The sequence below is a fragment of the Anopheles moucheti genome, chromosome 2, assembly GCF_943734755.1.
Source record: "Anopheles moucheti chromosome 2, idAnoMoucSN_F20_07, whole genome shotgun sequence".
Lineage (NCBI taxonomy): Eukaryota > Metazoa > Arthropoda > Insecta > Diptera > Culicidae > Anopheles > Anopheles moucheti.
Window position 1 is genome coordinate 56165881 of NC_069140.1, and position 13290 is coordinate 56179170.

Below are 13290 nucleotides of genomic sequence, written 5' to 3' on the forward strand. Positions count from 1 at the left end.
ATCTCTACTAAACAAATACAAAATGTTGGCAACGGTTGCTTTGCCGCTATCAGCTGATTGAATTCGCATGCTGGGTTCGTGTATTTGCTACCGAAATGTGGCTGCGTTAACCCTTGTGTTCGTTGAAATACTACAATTGAATGTTCTAAAATTATTTTCATTTGTATTTTGCATTGGTTATTCATCTTTTTATGCAAAATCTTTCTAGGAAACTCTTGTTAATACTACTAACTAACAATATTAGATAGCTTTTTAGTTTATGAATTTGTTATACGTTTATATATAGATGGAACGAAGGTTGTGCAACTTTTTTAAACATTTATTGTACTACTCATTTATAGAAAGTTAAATACGAGTAGTATGTTTTAGTGGTCTATCACCAAGAGTTTTTACTTAATTAGAGTTAGTGCATTACGGGGGTCTAAATGGATTAATTGAACTTTGAAGGTGTGTCTTGATATTTGGGTTAGGTTTAGGTTATCAGGTTCTAACCTGAATGAGCTTCTAACCATGTAACTGATTACAGTCTGATTTGTGCATACAGAAAAGCGCATGAGTTTTAAGAATGCTTAAGCGTGAACACACATGAAGAAGCACATAGCCGATATCTGCCTTAGCTAGCGACACGAATTACCCATAGTCGAATTGAGAATTCTGTGTATGTTAAATAAGGCTGTGTTAACGACAGCGAAGCTTTCTTATAAACCGGATTTTATATTTAAAAAAAATGTTCCCATATTCGTAGATAATTCTGGTACCGGTGATCGATATTGGCAATATTGGCTGGCAATCACAATAGCTCATAATACACGATTTCGTGTTAATCCCACCGAATGCACTACATAATGATCTTTGAGCGAATGAGATAGAGAGAGAGAGAGAGAGAGAGAAAGAAAGCGAAAAAGAGAAAGATAGAAAGAGAGAGAGAGAGAGAGAGAGAGAGAGAGAGAGAGAGAGAGAGAGATGGGGAGGAGAACAAAATGTAGGATGCTTTGCCTATCAGTCAGTATATTATTTAATTTTGTGTTTTGTTTTACAGATTCCACACCTAAACAAGCGGAGCAACCGACAAAGATTAACAAGGTGCTTCCACCGGCACTGCTGATCGCACCACAGAACGACAACACAAATGAACCATCACGCACGGAAGAGTCTCAGGACCATGCTCAGAACCAGATTGAATCGAACGGACGGGCAGCTTTACTTCCACGCAATGGAAGTGCCACTATTTGTCGCAGCATTTCCAACAGCACCATGCAACCGAATGCTAAATCCGGCCAAGCAGACCGATTCCGACTGCCTGAGGAAGGTGATCCAGAGGACGGTACAACCGAAGATGACTACGAACTCGTACCGCCGGACGGTGGCTGGGGATGGCTTGTACTGGCCGGTTCCATGCTGGTGAACATTCTCGTCCCGGGCACGATCAAAAGCTTTGGTGTGCTGTTTGTGGAGTTTTTGGAAGCATTCCAGGCATCCCCATCGTCGGCAGCCTGGATTCCGGCACTTTGCTACTTTCTGTACAGCTCGCTGGGACCGCTTTCGAGTATCCTGTCGGTGAAGTACAGCTACCGTACGGTTACGATCGTCGGCGGAACGTTTGCGGCGGTCGGTATGATCATCACGTTCTGGGCCACCTCGGTGAACTATCTGTACATCAGTTATGGTGTGTTGGTGGGTACCGGAGCGGGTCTATCCTTCCCGCCGACTGTTTACATCGTAACGTCGTACTTCGTGAAGCTGCGCGGTCTTGCGAACGGGCTGTGCATCTCAGGCAGTGCGCTCGGTTCGATCATCCTGCCACCGGTGTTGCGTTTCCTACTCGAGAACTATGGTTATCGGGGTGCCTGCCTCATCATGGGTGGTATTACGCTGAATGTATGGGTGGCGGCCATTTTTTACGAACCGGTCGAGAAACATATGAAGCGGGTCCGTAAGGTACAGCCGGAGGTGGATGGCGAGGAACAGACGGCAGTGGTTGTTCAGCAACGCGACGTGATCTTGGAGGAATGTGAATCCAACGAAACCGATCCACTGGCTGACGAGCTGACGAATGGACAGATGGCAATAAACGTCAATGCATCCCAGTCATTACTGCCGCAAGGAAAGCCGACAAGTGTGAAGCCAAAGTTCGCCATTACCGGCGATGACACTCCGACCATCTCGACGCCCACGCTGGAGCACAAATCTCCGGACATATTTCGCTTCAATCCAAAGAATGGACTCATCGACAGTTTCGCCCGAAGCGCATCGGCTGCAGCCGTCCCGGTTTCGTACGCACGGGATCGAGATGATATACTCGGTGCAGGAGTTGGTGGTGGTAATCAACGGCAGCGGAAAATAAGCACACCCATCAAGGAGGAGCATCGAAACCTTACCTTCACCAGCCAACTGAGCTCGAACTCGTTCCTTGGCAACGAGGGCACACTGGGTTCGTACTTCCGCCTCAACCGACTGAACTCGATACGCAGTGGAATCGGTCAGCAGGGAAGTGGCGGGCAACAGTTGCAACATCGACCACCGAAGCGTTCCCCATCGACCAGCAGCTTCCAGTACATGAGCACACCGTTCCACGGCAGCACACTCTCCACTCATCAGCCGAAAGAGTTCGCATCCCATCTGTCGCTGCGTTCGTTCGGTGGCAGTGTATCGCGGGGCAAAGCATCTGCCCCGGAAGAAGACAAAGCGGACCGAAACAAACCGGATAAGAAAAGCGATAAGACGTTCTTCGATCTGTCGTTGCTTAGCGATCCGGCCTACCTCGTGATCCTGATCTCGAACTCAACGAACGCGATCGGTTACACTAACTTTATCATTCTTCTGCCGGCATACGCCATTTCGCTCGGGTTTGACAAGAGTTTGGCCGCGTACCTGCTATCGATCGTGTCGACGCTGGATCTGGTCGGCCGCATTGGTGGATCGGCCCTGTCCGACACCAATCTCATCCCCAAGACGTGGTACTTCGTTGGTGGTTTGTCGATATCGGGCTTAGCGCTTGCACTGTTACCAACCGTGAGCGACTACACAATGGTGAGCGTGTTTTGCGGCTTGTTTGGGCTCGCTTCCGGTACGTACGTCGGCATCACGGCGGTCATTATGGCGGATATGTTGGGTACCGAGCGCCTTACCTCATCGTACGGCATTAGTCTGTTCGTAAACGGCATCCTACAACTGATTGGACCGCCGATCTGTGGAGTGATCTTCGAACGGATGGGTCTATACCAACCGCTGTTCACGGCGCTCGGTTTTGTGCTGCTCGGCGGGTCGGCCCTGTGGGGCTTTATGCCTTTGATTAATCGCCAGAAGCGCAGAAAAGCGCAGGCAGAGGCTAAAGTGGCAGCAGAAGCCACGAAGGTACTTGCTGATCATCCACAGCAACCGTTTGACGAGGACGATGATGTGCCGTTGCAGTTGAAACGCGATTTAGTGGACAAGTCACTTGTCGCTTAGAAGAAGAAATGGAATTTTATGCAGCATTTTCGCACTTAATGACAATTTCGCTCAATGCGCCAGCCACAGGTAGTAACGAAGGGAGTAAGATTCCACTCTGAGACGGAAACGAGTTGAGGAAACAGAGCTAGGGTAGGTGAATGCAGTAGATGACAAACGGTAGGTAGTGTTAGAAGAAGCAGAACCAACTAAAGTGACCATATACTAGATAGGAATACGACCGGAAACAGCAGTAGGAGAAACACATAGAAATACATTAACGTAAGTGAACAGTGGCCATCAAGCTCAAAGCGGAGAAAGTCTAATCGATCCGACGCTCGAACACAAAGGGATACAGCGCTGGGACAGGGATCAAAATCGGATCCATTAGTATTAATTATTCGTATGGCGTACCCCGAGAGACTCGCAGGTGATGTTCTCATTCGGACTATTCGTATTGGACGTGTTCGTTTTTTAAACAATCGATATTTCTCTGACCATTTCATCTACACGTTTCACGCGTGCCTCACGAACGTTGGGACTATGCTATAAATCAATCGTAATGCTGTGCTGAAACAGGACTAACACGATCCGTGAACGTGTGATCTATTAGGATGTGTGACAGTGAGAGTGTAACTCCAATGAATGTGTCAGTTTTAGAGCTTTTTATTCCCTGTGTCCATTTAAAACGAAACATTTCCTGCTCTTGACGAGTTTGCGATACAGGATAACGGTTGATACAGTAAGCGGGATGTCGTCATATGCATGAAAGTATTGTTTAGAAGAGTTTACAACCGTAAGCGTTTGACCAAGAGCCTATTAGCTATCTATATAGATTGTGTGTTATTTTGTCCCTCCCTCCCGTTTTGTGTACTTCTTTATGTCTCACTCTGTAGGTGTGTTTGCGTATTTGTGTGTGATATGAATGGATGAGCGCGGTTCACAATCAGGATCACCACTGAGCAAGCATACCAAAATAAGCAAGCGGCATTCAACGGATGATAAAGTGGGAGAGAAAGATATTTAGAGCGTTACATAGTGTGATGAGTACATAGAAAAATAAACCATAAAATATACCGTTTACTTTTTGTTTGCCACTAAAACGGAACTAAAACAGGATGTAGATAAAACTACCGATAAAATATAGAACAAACCATAACCGAGTAATGCGCACTGCTCAATCGTAAACATGTCCGAAAGGTAGCCCGAAATATGTTGTGAGCTGTATTAGTGTACAGTTGAGGGATGTGTATTGATTTCGTACCGCACGATGATAATCATTTTACCATTATTACTTTTCGATGGCTGAGTAAATTACGTCCGTTCTCGGTGATGGTTAGACATAGCTTCTATTTGAAGTTTACTCATGTACAAATTCAAATACATTATTTTCTTAAGCCTATCACGCATATTAATCTTAACACTAATGCTTGTAACCCATGTTACCTCATGTACCTTTGTCGCTTTGCCTAATCATAGGCGCTGACATTTATTATGAATTCATGAAGTATTCGTCTTGTTCAACCATTAGAATTCTTTTGTTTTTTTTTCCTTTGTGGAGTATATTCAATTACTGACCATTGAGTTTAATAATTATTTGTATAACTTACTACTATTGTTGCTACTATTTGTATAACTTACTTACTATTGTATTGTTAGAAAGAAAAAGGTTCCTAAAACACTTCATTGTCTCGCTGTGTTTCTTATGATATCTTCAACTAGAATTCGCATCCGTTGTTTGTCTTGCAAGAACCATAATTACTTTTTTTTAAATATATTCGCTCAATCAGCCGTTAAGTTAATTCAGCAAGTAAATCAGAGGATCAATCTCACGCTTTTTCTTATTCGCTTGTGCGATTTAATAAGCGAGGCACCCGAGGTATTCCTGCAAAGTAATTGACTAGCCATGGGGGCGCCCGGTGGTTAAGTGATAACCGTGTCCATACCAACTCGCATTCGGATCATTCTCAACAGACCCAGCATTTACTATTAAGTAAAATTTACAGAATTGGTTGCTTTTATGACTGGTGCTTTACCTCGTGAGGATACCAAAACAAAGAAGTATCCGGACATCTTTACTTCAGAACTAATTCGCTCCTCCGACAGTTACTTGTCGGAGGTTTAAAAAACAGTTGGAGCGTATTGTAAACAACGTTCCAGCATTTATATTGGTAACCAGATAATCAAAGAACACAAAAAATCAAATTGATTTTTGATCACATTGATTGCAAAACGATGCTAAATTATTATTGCTGGCGTCTGTCAAGTACTGGGCGCCTCCAGTCAAACATACAGGATTCACGTGGTTATCCAAAGTTAGAGCCATTTCTAGGTTTTGTTGATGTAGAATTGCTTATGAAATATTTGAATTCAATGATTATAATACGTCAGCTCGTTTAGTCACCTCATGTACAAGCTCCTGCAAGGAGGAAGGATTGAAGAAATATATCTGCACATTTTAGTTTATTCGAATCTAGAAATGGTAAACTCGGAGGGCCAAACTCCTAATTGATATAAAACATTTCCATAAAATAACATGAAATATGTAGAAATGTGGCATATCCATAATTAGCACATATCACAGTTTTGCAATTTGAATAGCCATATTCATTGCCTTCATAATTTTCTGATATTAAATTGCACATATATTTGTATAAGTTAGCAGCAAGTTGTTTTGTTTTTATTTTAGCAAATCTAAATACAAAGAAAAGAAGTATCAGTAATTCTTCAAACTTTTGAGTCACATTCATATACTTAAAAAAGCTTTTCCAAATATAGATTTAGCATTAAACGAACCGATATCATCGAATGTTCAAATGAGCTATGACAGAGAAATCTGTCAGTAAAAAAGTTGATAACATAACGCACTGTTTATCATGCAGCAACTTCGCCTGACACTTTTGATAACATTAATCGATGAGCAAACTGTATGATAACAAGTGCAGATTGAGCAATGAAGTATGACAAAGTCAAATATAACAGTCATGGCTGTTTTTAAAATGGTGAATAAAATAATACAAACAGGCACGTTATTGAGAAACAAACATTTTGAATAAATTAATCCACTATTGTTCAAATTGTTCTTAAATAATACAACATAATTTTGTCATACCTAAAGTTTCTCATGCAAAGCATTAAACAATCATCATTTCGTCAACGCTGTTCACTGTTTTGTTTGAATCCACTCGACGGGAGATGGGTGGCACCGTAACGGACCCGAAACATTTCATCATACACAAACGCATCGATCGAATGTTCGCTAATCCGCCTGCGTCTAATGCGTTTGTGTTGGTTTGTTTGGGACCACCGAATATTCATTCAGAAGTATAAAACTACCTCGCCGACGGGTGGATCTGTATCAGTCGCGTGCGACCGTTGTTCGTTTACCAACATTTAACCCCAAATCGTAACCCCGATGGAGCTGTACTTTAACATTGTGTCACCGCCGTGTCAAAGTGTGTTGCTGGTGGGCAAGCTGCTGGGCATTACGTTTGACCTGAAGGAAGTCAATCCCCATCTGCCGGAAGTCCGGGAACAGCTGAGGAAGGTACACGGTGTGCAATGTACCCATTTCAAATCATTACGCCCCATTAATCATTGTCCCGCAATCTTCCGTTCTGTTTCGTTTCAGCACAATCCCCAGCACACCATACCGACGTTCATCGAGGATGGGCACGTTATTTGGGAGTCGTACGCCATCGCCATCTATTTGGTGGAAAAGTACGGGCAAGATGATTCGCTCTACCCGAAAGATCCGATGGTACGCTCCATCGTGAACCAGCGATTGTTTTTCGACAATGGCGTCATGTTTAGGGCTGCCATCGAGTACGTGGAGTGTATTTTGAAGAAAAAACTGGAACCGACCGATGAAATGGTGCAGAAGCTAAAGAAGGCGCTCGGGCTGTTGGAATCGTTCGTGAAAGATCGTTCGTTTGTTGCTGCCGATCATTTGACGATCCCCGACGTTTGTCTGTTGAGCAGCGTCACGCTGCTGACGGGTGTTAAGTACGATCTGGAGCCATATCCAGCCATTCAGGCTTGGGTGACGCGTATGACGGACGAACTGCCAAACTATGGCGAATTTCACAAGGAACTTGTAGAGAAGAGCCTGGAGTACATCAAAACACTGTAGAGCATTGATATTGGGTGAGGGGATCTTCAACCAGCACGTTGTATTAATTATCTTCTAAAATTTCTCAAATACACACTGGAATAGAAATCAAACAAAGAAAATCACTTTCATTATGATTGGCTCATTATAGTTGACCTTCATTAATTGACGTTATGACTTCTCTCTGTCTCTCCCTTGGCGTAACGACCAAGTAGGCCTTTTGCCTGTCATTTCTAGCCTACTAGACTTATTGTCAGTCCTTGCTTTGGAAGGAGTGATCTGAATGGGATTTTGGTCCGGTCCGTCCGTGTGAGGACTGGCACAGCACTCATCATGCCACCTTGCCACCCTTATGGCTATAGGGTGAATTTTGGGTGAGGTGGCACGGGACTTGTCAACGTATGGATTCATTCATAGACCCTGTGCAATACTGCCTTCATAGTTGAACCGATCTTTCTGGACGGCATTAAATGAAATTACTTCTTACTTGTTAATTTCAGCTAATATAATTTAAAAAATACATTAAAAATCATTGTGTCACGTTTGCTATTTGAACTACAAGGATTGGAAATTATTGAACAAAAATATGTATAGAGTATGAAAAACATTGTTTTAAAAATAAAGCTTAGTGATAATGTTTCCTATCGAGAAGTTTTATGCAAAAAAGGACATATAATTCAATATTGGTAAGCTGTGTCGCTTGCTGCTGTTGGGATTTTTCTCTCGTGGTTATTTATGAAATAAATTGCGGAAATTACTATACTTTTGCATGTGTTAGAAAGGAACGAAAATGTAATGCTTTTAGACAGTTTGAAAAGCAATCGTTGGCTGGAATGAGTAAATCATTTATCCGTAAAGAAATGTTAATTTCAGTTTCGTTATCGTTAAATTTTATACCATTTATTTATTTCCATTATCTTCATACTTTATCGTTATATATGTTATCGTAAAAAAGGTACATAAATGTAACATTGCTGCAGAACATATCGATAACGAAACTGATTAATACTATAATTACAATTTCATGAGCACCGTAGTGTGTGTGTGAGCAGTTGAGAATGAAATTATTTATGCTTCAACGGCAGCAACGTACCACCAAACACCTTACCACGCCACCAAACAACAAACATCGAACCCCCAACTCATTATGACGCTGCTGGATCAACTCCACGCAGAGAGGAGCAAAATAACAAAAAAACCCTCATAATTGTGGTAATACTTCACGTACAGATTCTCCCGTTGTCGGGGTGTGTTGGTGGCGTACTTTATCGACCGAACCGGGAAGATACCGGGAGTGTAGAAAACGAAAACGACTGCAGCGATTCCTATCGCTGGCCCCCCCAACACACAATGGACAAACAACATTTTGGCCAGTCATGCCGTTTTGCCGCCAACTTCACGAATGTGTTGGTGAAGCTGGTGGCCTGACATCATCGCGCACTCTCGTCCAATTGTGGCCGGGCGAAGCAGTATTAGTTGTGTGTAGTGCTTGAATGCTGCGTGGTATTATAAAACCACCGGCAAACGCTTGCTGCACCGACAGTCATCTTTTAGCCAGATACACACGCGGGGCGCGCATTCGTAAAGTTTCTCGAGCGATGGATTACTACTACAGTCTCGTTTCACCGCCCTGCCAGAGCCCGCTGCTGGTGGCGAAGAAGCTTGGAATCACGCTGAATCTCAAGAAAACGAACATCCACGATCCGGTTCAAAAAGAGGCACTTACCAAGGTACGGCCATGGCCAAAAACACTCAACATTTGAAATGGTTTCGCTGGAAGCGCGTCTAAAGTGTGGTTTTGTTGCAATCCGTAGCTAAATCCCCAACACACCATCCCAACGCTGGTGGACAACGGGCACGTTTTGTGGGAATCGTACGCGATCGCGACATATTTGGTAGAGGCCTATGCGAAGGATGACACACTCTATCCCAAGGATCCGAAAGTGCGTTCCATCGTAAACCAGCGGCTCTTCTTCGACATTGGCACGCTGTACAAGCAGCTCATCGAAATCATCCACCGGGTGTTCAAGAAGGAACAACCCACCGACGAGCAGATGGAAAAGCTGAAGAAAGCCATCGAACTGTTGGAACATTTCGTTACCGAGCGATCGTACGTCGCAGCGGATCACCTGACGGTGGCGGACATCTGCTTGCTGGGCACGGTAACCGCACTCAACTGGCTGAAGCACGATATGGAACCTTTCCCCCACATCAGGGCATGGATTGCACGGGTGACTGCCGAAATCCCTGGCTATGCCGACTTCCGGAAGGAGGCTGAGCAAGCCATCCAAGAGTACGTCGCCAATCGGAAGTGAGACGACTGGCGTGCGGGATTTTTGGTCTAGTTGAGGGTTTGTGTAGTTGGCAGCATGTGATGCAACGTACGATCAATGTGCAGCTTTGTAAACATGGAAATACTTTTCAGAGGCTTTGTGTCGCTTTGGAATGAGTGTGAGGCTTTGGAATCGTCGGATCCGTACGAATTTAATACATCATTGTGAGCCTGCCAATTCTTATCTAAACGGGTTGATTATCAGTGAGCATACATGTTGTAGTCAATTAGTCGCGCACCACACGCAGCACGTTGGAGAATGCACCACATTGAATCTGATCGCACACTCTTTTCGGATATTTATCAACAGTAATTAATACATTTTGGTTGGTTACTGATCAATATACACGCAATCAGATTAGGATTTTCAATCGTTTAGCAGCAGCAGAGTTGAGCAAAGAAAAATGCAATGCAATAAAAATGCAAGGTTGTTCCATGCAGCACACTGTTTCACATCATCACATTTATTTTTTTTCCATTATCGTTGGTTAAATACATTCGCAGACGTTTATGTGCACGCTCATCTTGTTGTGAACAGAGCAGGCGTCGTAAGAATCAGTGCAAAAATAAACTCAGGAATCGTTCAAGATTATTTAGGGACATTATGATTTTTCAATAAAAAATTTACATCATCTACCTCATTACTTATCTAAATACTCATTGAAGGAAGGGAAGCACATTCGCATTCCTGAGAAATTTTAGGAATCACATTTTACAGTGATGCCATTTAGAACAGGGGTCTCCAAACTACGGCCCTAGAGAACCTCCAGTCAGGCCCTACGCTACTATTGCCATTGTTACCATCTTAAGAATTTGTCTTACTACAAAAAAGTTGTATTATATTAAACCTTGTCAGTGGAGGATCAATCCCCTTGGAGGCCCAGGGCGGAATTTTTCAAGGGGGCCCATAATTTTGCTACGGCATTATCGGTGTTAGGGAGATGTACTTCAAACATGATGTAACAACACCAGCAAAGTCTCGGAAAGAAAGCTCCCTTGCGTACATCTCAGAGTTCTGTTGCGTAGCCCTGTAAACGGGGCTAGTACGCTAGTCTCTATATATAAACGTTTGTATGCGCTAAGGAGAACGATAACGCCACTACTTGGATCGCCATTAGCTGGTACGAAATTCCATACAAAACCAGCTGTTTTCAGATTGCCGATACCAGGAGAGCATCCACGGAAGAGGTAGCACCTAGTACAGCAATTTTGGTCGAAAACCGCCGAAAGGTATGCAATGTTTAAACACTAACTTTGCCGTTGGTCGTGAAAAATTTCTTCGAAAACTACCAGTTTCCGAATGTATAATACCAGGAGAGCATGCACGGAAGAGGTAGCTCCTGGTACTGCGCCGTAAGGTATGCAATGTTTATACACTAACTTTGCAACCAACTTGCAACGCAATGCGCCGTAAGGTATGCAATGTTTATACACTAACCTTGCAACCAACTTGCAATGCAAGTTTGGTGCATGCAAGAAACTTGCAGCAAGATGGCGCCCAACTTCGTACTTGCATACAAACTTGCATGCAAACTTGCATGCAAGTTCTTGCAAGCAAATTCTTGCATGAAAACTTGCATGCAAGTTTGCATGCAAGTTCTTGTATGCAAGTTTGCATGCAAACTTGCATGCAAGTTTTCATGCAAGAATTTGCTTGCAAGAACTTGCATGCAAGTTTGCATGCAAGTTTGTATGCAAGTACGAAGTTGGGCGCCATCTTGCTGCAAGTTTCTTGCATGCACCAAACTTGCATTGCAAGTTGGTTGCAAGGTTAGTGTATAAACATTGCATACCTTACGGCGCATTGCGTTGCAAGTTGGTTGCAAAGTTAGTGTATAAACATTGCATACCTTACGGCGCAGTACCAGGAGCTACCTCTTCCGTGCATGCTCTCCTGGTATTATACATTCGGAAACTGGTAGTTTTCGAAGAAATTTTTCACGACCAACGGGAAAATTAGTGTCCTGGTCCTGGTGCAATTTCGTTTATACTTTAAAGTCACAAAGTCGATATTCTTCTCTGCATTTAATTTATCACATAGAAAAAAATGTTTTATATAACCAAAGAAGATATTTTTGATCAATTTTCTACCTTGTAAATTAATTTTTTTTGCTATAATTTAACTTTGTTTTAAAATTTACAAAAATCAAACAATAGGCACAAATTTATTGGGGCCCCCAACACGGCGAGGCCCTAGGCGACCGCCTACTTCGCCTACCGTTTGATCCGCCGCTGACAAAGATAGTCTACAGTTACTTGAAGCAAAGGACATTCAAGGTGGCTTTGAGTTCTGCCCTGTCAGACACATGCGCTATCCCAGTAAGCGTTCTTCAAGGAAGTCTGCTGGCACCTATGCTCTATACTCTACAGATACATATACTACAGATATATCAGCGCTCCCCTGCGATGGCAGGTTGTTACTGTTCGCAGATGACACTGTCATAATAATGAGGGATAGGAGGTTTGTAGAACTCATAAGTAGGATGTCTCAGCCTACTGCTCAAATAAGCGACAGACTGCAAAATAAAAATAAATTCAGCAAAGACCCAAACAATTGTATTCTCTCATCGTTTGATTAGATCACTTGTTCCACCCATGAGAACTGGGTTTCCTGTCGATGGTACAAGTGTCTCTTGGTCTTCCTTGGTGAAATACACGAGAATCACCATTGATAATAAAATGCTATTTTGAAACCATGTAGACCAACTCTTGACGAGAGGACATTCGCTCCTGAAGTGTCGCCACTGATTTGTCGAAGGTCTCGATTCAAATCTTTATGCCAACGGTGCTCTATGCGAGACCAGTATGTGATTCATGTTCGAAGACTCTCCATGTTTTGCTCAACAAATTACTTATATACCAGAAACGCCGATATATACACACAAGCTGGTGTTAAATCACTTAAGAAAGTTACAAGTTTAGCTAGCTCTACATTTTAAGTCCGATACGCGGCTTCTCCATCTCCGCTGATAAGCAGCCTAGTTATATAGTTGTAGTTGTATAGTATTATGCATGGATTATAGGTTAGTTAGATTAGATAAAAGTAGAAAAAAACAAACACACAATTCACCACGACAGCACCCTTACAAATACGCTAATACACTTCGCCTGCAAGGCATTCCAACGCTCATTCTGTAGTCTTAATTTAATTTTATTTTATTCATGACTGTATTTCAATGCTCACACTTCCACCCCACTATTATATAACCAAACGTACGGAAATATATTTATTATAATTATTGTGACGTTGGCGGTTTGTGGTTTTAGCAACAGTACTATCAGGTTATGATAACATTCCTTCATTATGCTTGCAACAATTAAACAAAGTATTGGTAAATGGAAATGTGTTATTATTACATTTATGACGGTTCTTTATGACGGGTCTGAAAACCAAAAGTTATAGCTACCAAGCTTTGAC

General features: G+C 42.8%; 3 protein-coding genes across 3 annotated transcripts; all 3 read left to right on the forward strand.

Annotated features, from left to right (window-relative positions):
* Positions 1-1124: 1124 nt before the first annotated feature.
* On the forward strand, positions 1125-4587 carry LOC128303559 (monocarboxylate transporter 12). Its single transcript, XM_053040552.1, has 2 exons — positions 1125-1980; positions 2125-4587. The coding sequence occupies exons 1-2, from the start codon at positions 1255-1257 to the stop codon at positions 3448-3450; spliced, it is 2052 nt and encodes a 683-aa protein (XP_052896512.1). The 5' UTR covers positions 1125-1254; the 3' UTR covers positions 3451-4587.
* A 2257-nt stretch (positions 4588-6844) lies between these two features.
* Positions 6845-7634, forward strand: LOC128310481 (glutathione S-transferase D5-like). The gene is made up of 2 exons (XM_053047128.1): positions 6845-6976; positions 7061-7634. Exons 1-2 carry the CDS (start codon positions 6845-6847, stop codon positions 7559-7561), a joined length of 633 nt encoding a protein of 210 aa, XP_052903088.1. The 3' UTR covers positions 7562-7634.
* Positions 7635-9093: 1459 nt separating this feature from the next.
* LOC128299917 (glutathione S-transferase D5-like) lies at positions 9094-10315 on the forward strand. The gene is made up of 2 exons (XM_053036070.1): positions 9094-9270; positions 9355-10315. Exons 1-2 carry the CDS (start codon positions 9139-9141, stop codon positions 9853-9855), a joined length of 633 nt encoding a protein of 210 aa, XP_052892030.1. The 5' UTR covers positions 9094-9138; the 3' UTR covers positions 9856-10315.
* Positions 10316-13290: the final 2975 nt, after the last annotated feature.

Bases quoted from the DNA above. Each gene is read 5' to 3' on its own strand.
- LOC128303559 (XM_053040552.1), top strand. From the start codon at position 1,255: ATGCAACCGAATGCTAAATCCGGCCAAGCAGACCGATTCCGACTGCCT. The intron at 1,981-2,124 runs GTTCAGCAACGC...ACAAGTGTGAAG, and splicing joins AGGAACAGACGGCAGTGGTT to CCAAAGTTCGCCATTACCGG.
- LOC128310481 (XM_053047128.1), top strand. From the start codon at position 6,845: ATGGAGCTGTACTTTAACATTGTGTCACCGCCGTGTCAAAGTGTGTTG. The intron at 6,977-7,060 runs GTACACGGTGTG...GTTTCGTTTCAG, and splicing joins TCCGGGAACAGCTGAGGAAG to CACAATCCCCAGCACACCAT.
- LOC128299917 (XM_053036070.1), top strand. From the start codon at position 9,139: ATGGATTACTACTACAGTCTCGTTTCACCGCCCTGCCAGAGCCCGCTG. The intron at 9,271-9,354 runs GTACGGCCATGG...TGCAATCCGTAG, and splicing joins AAAAAGAGGCACTTACCAAG to CTAAATCCCCAACACACCAT.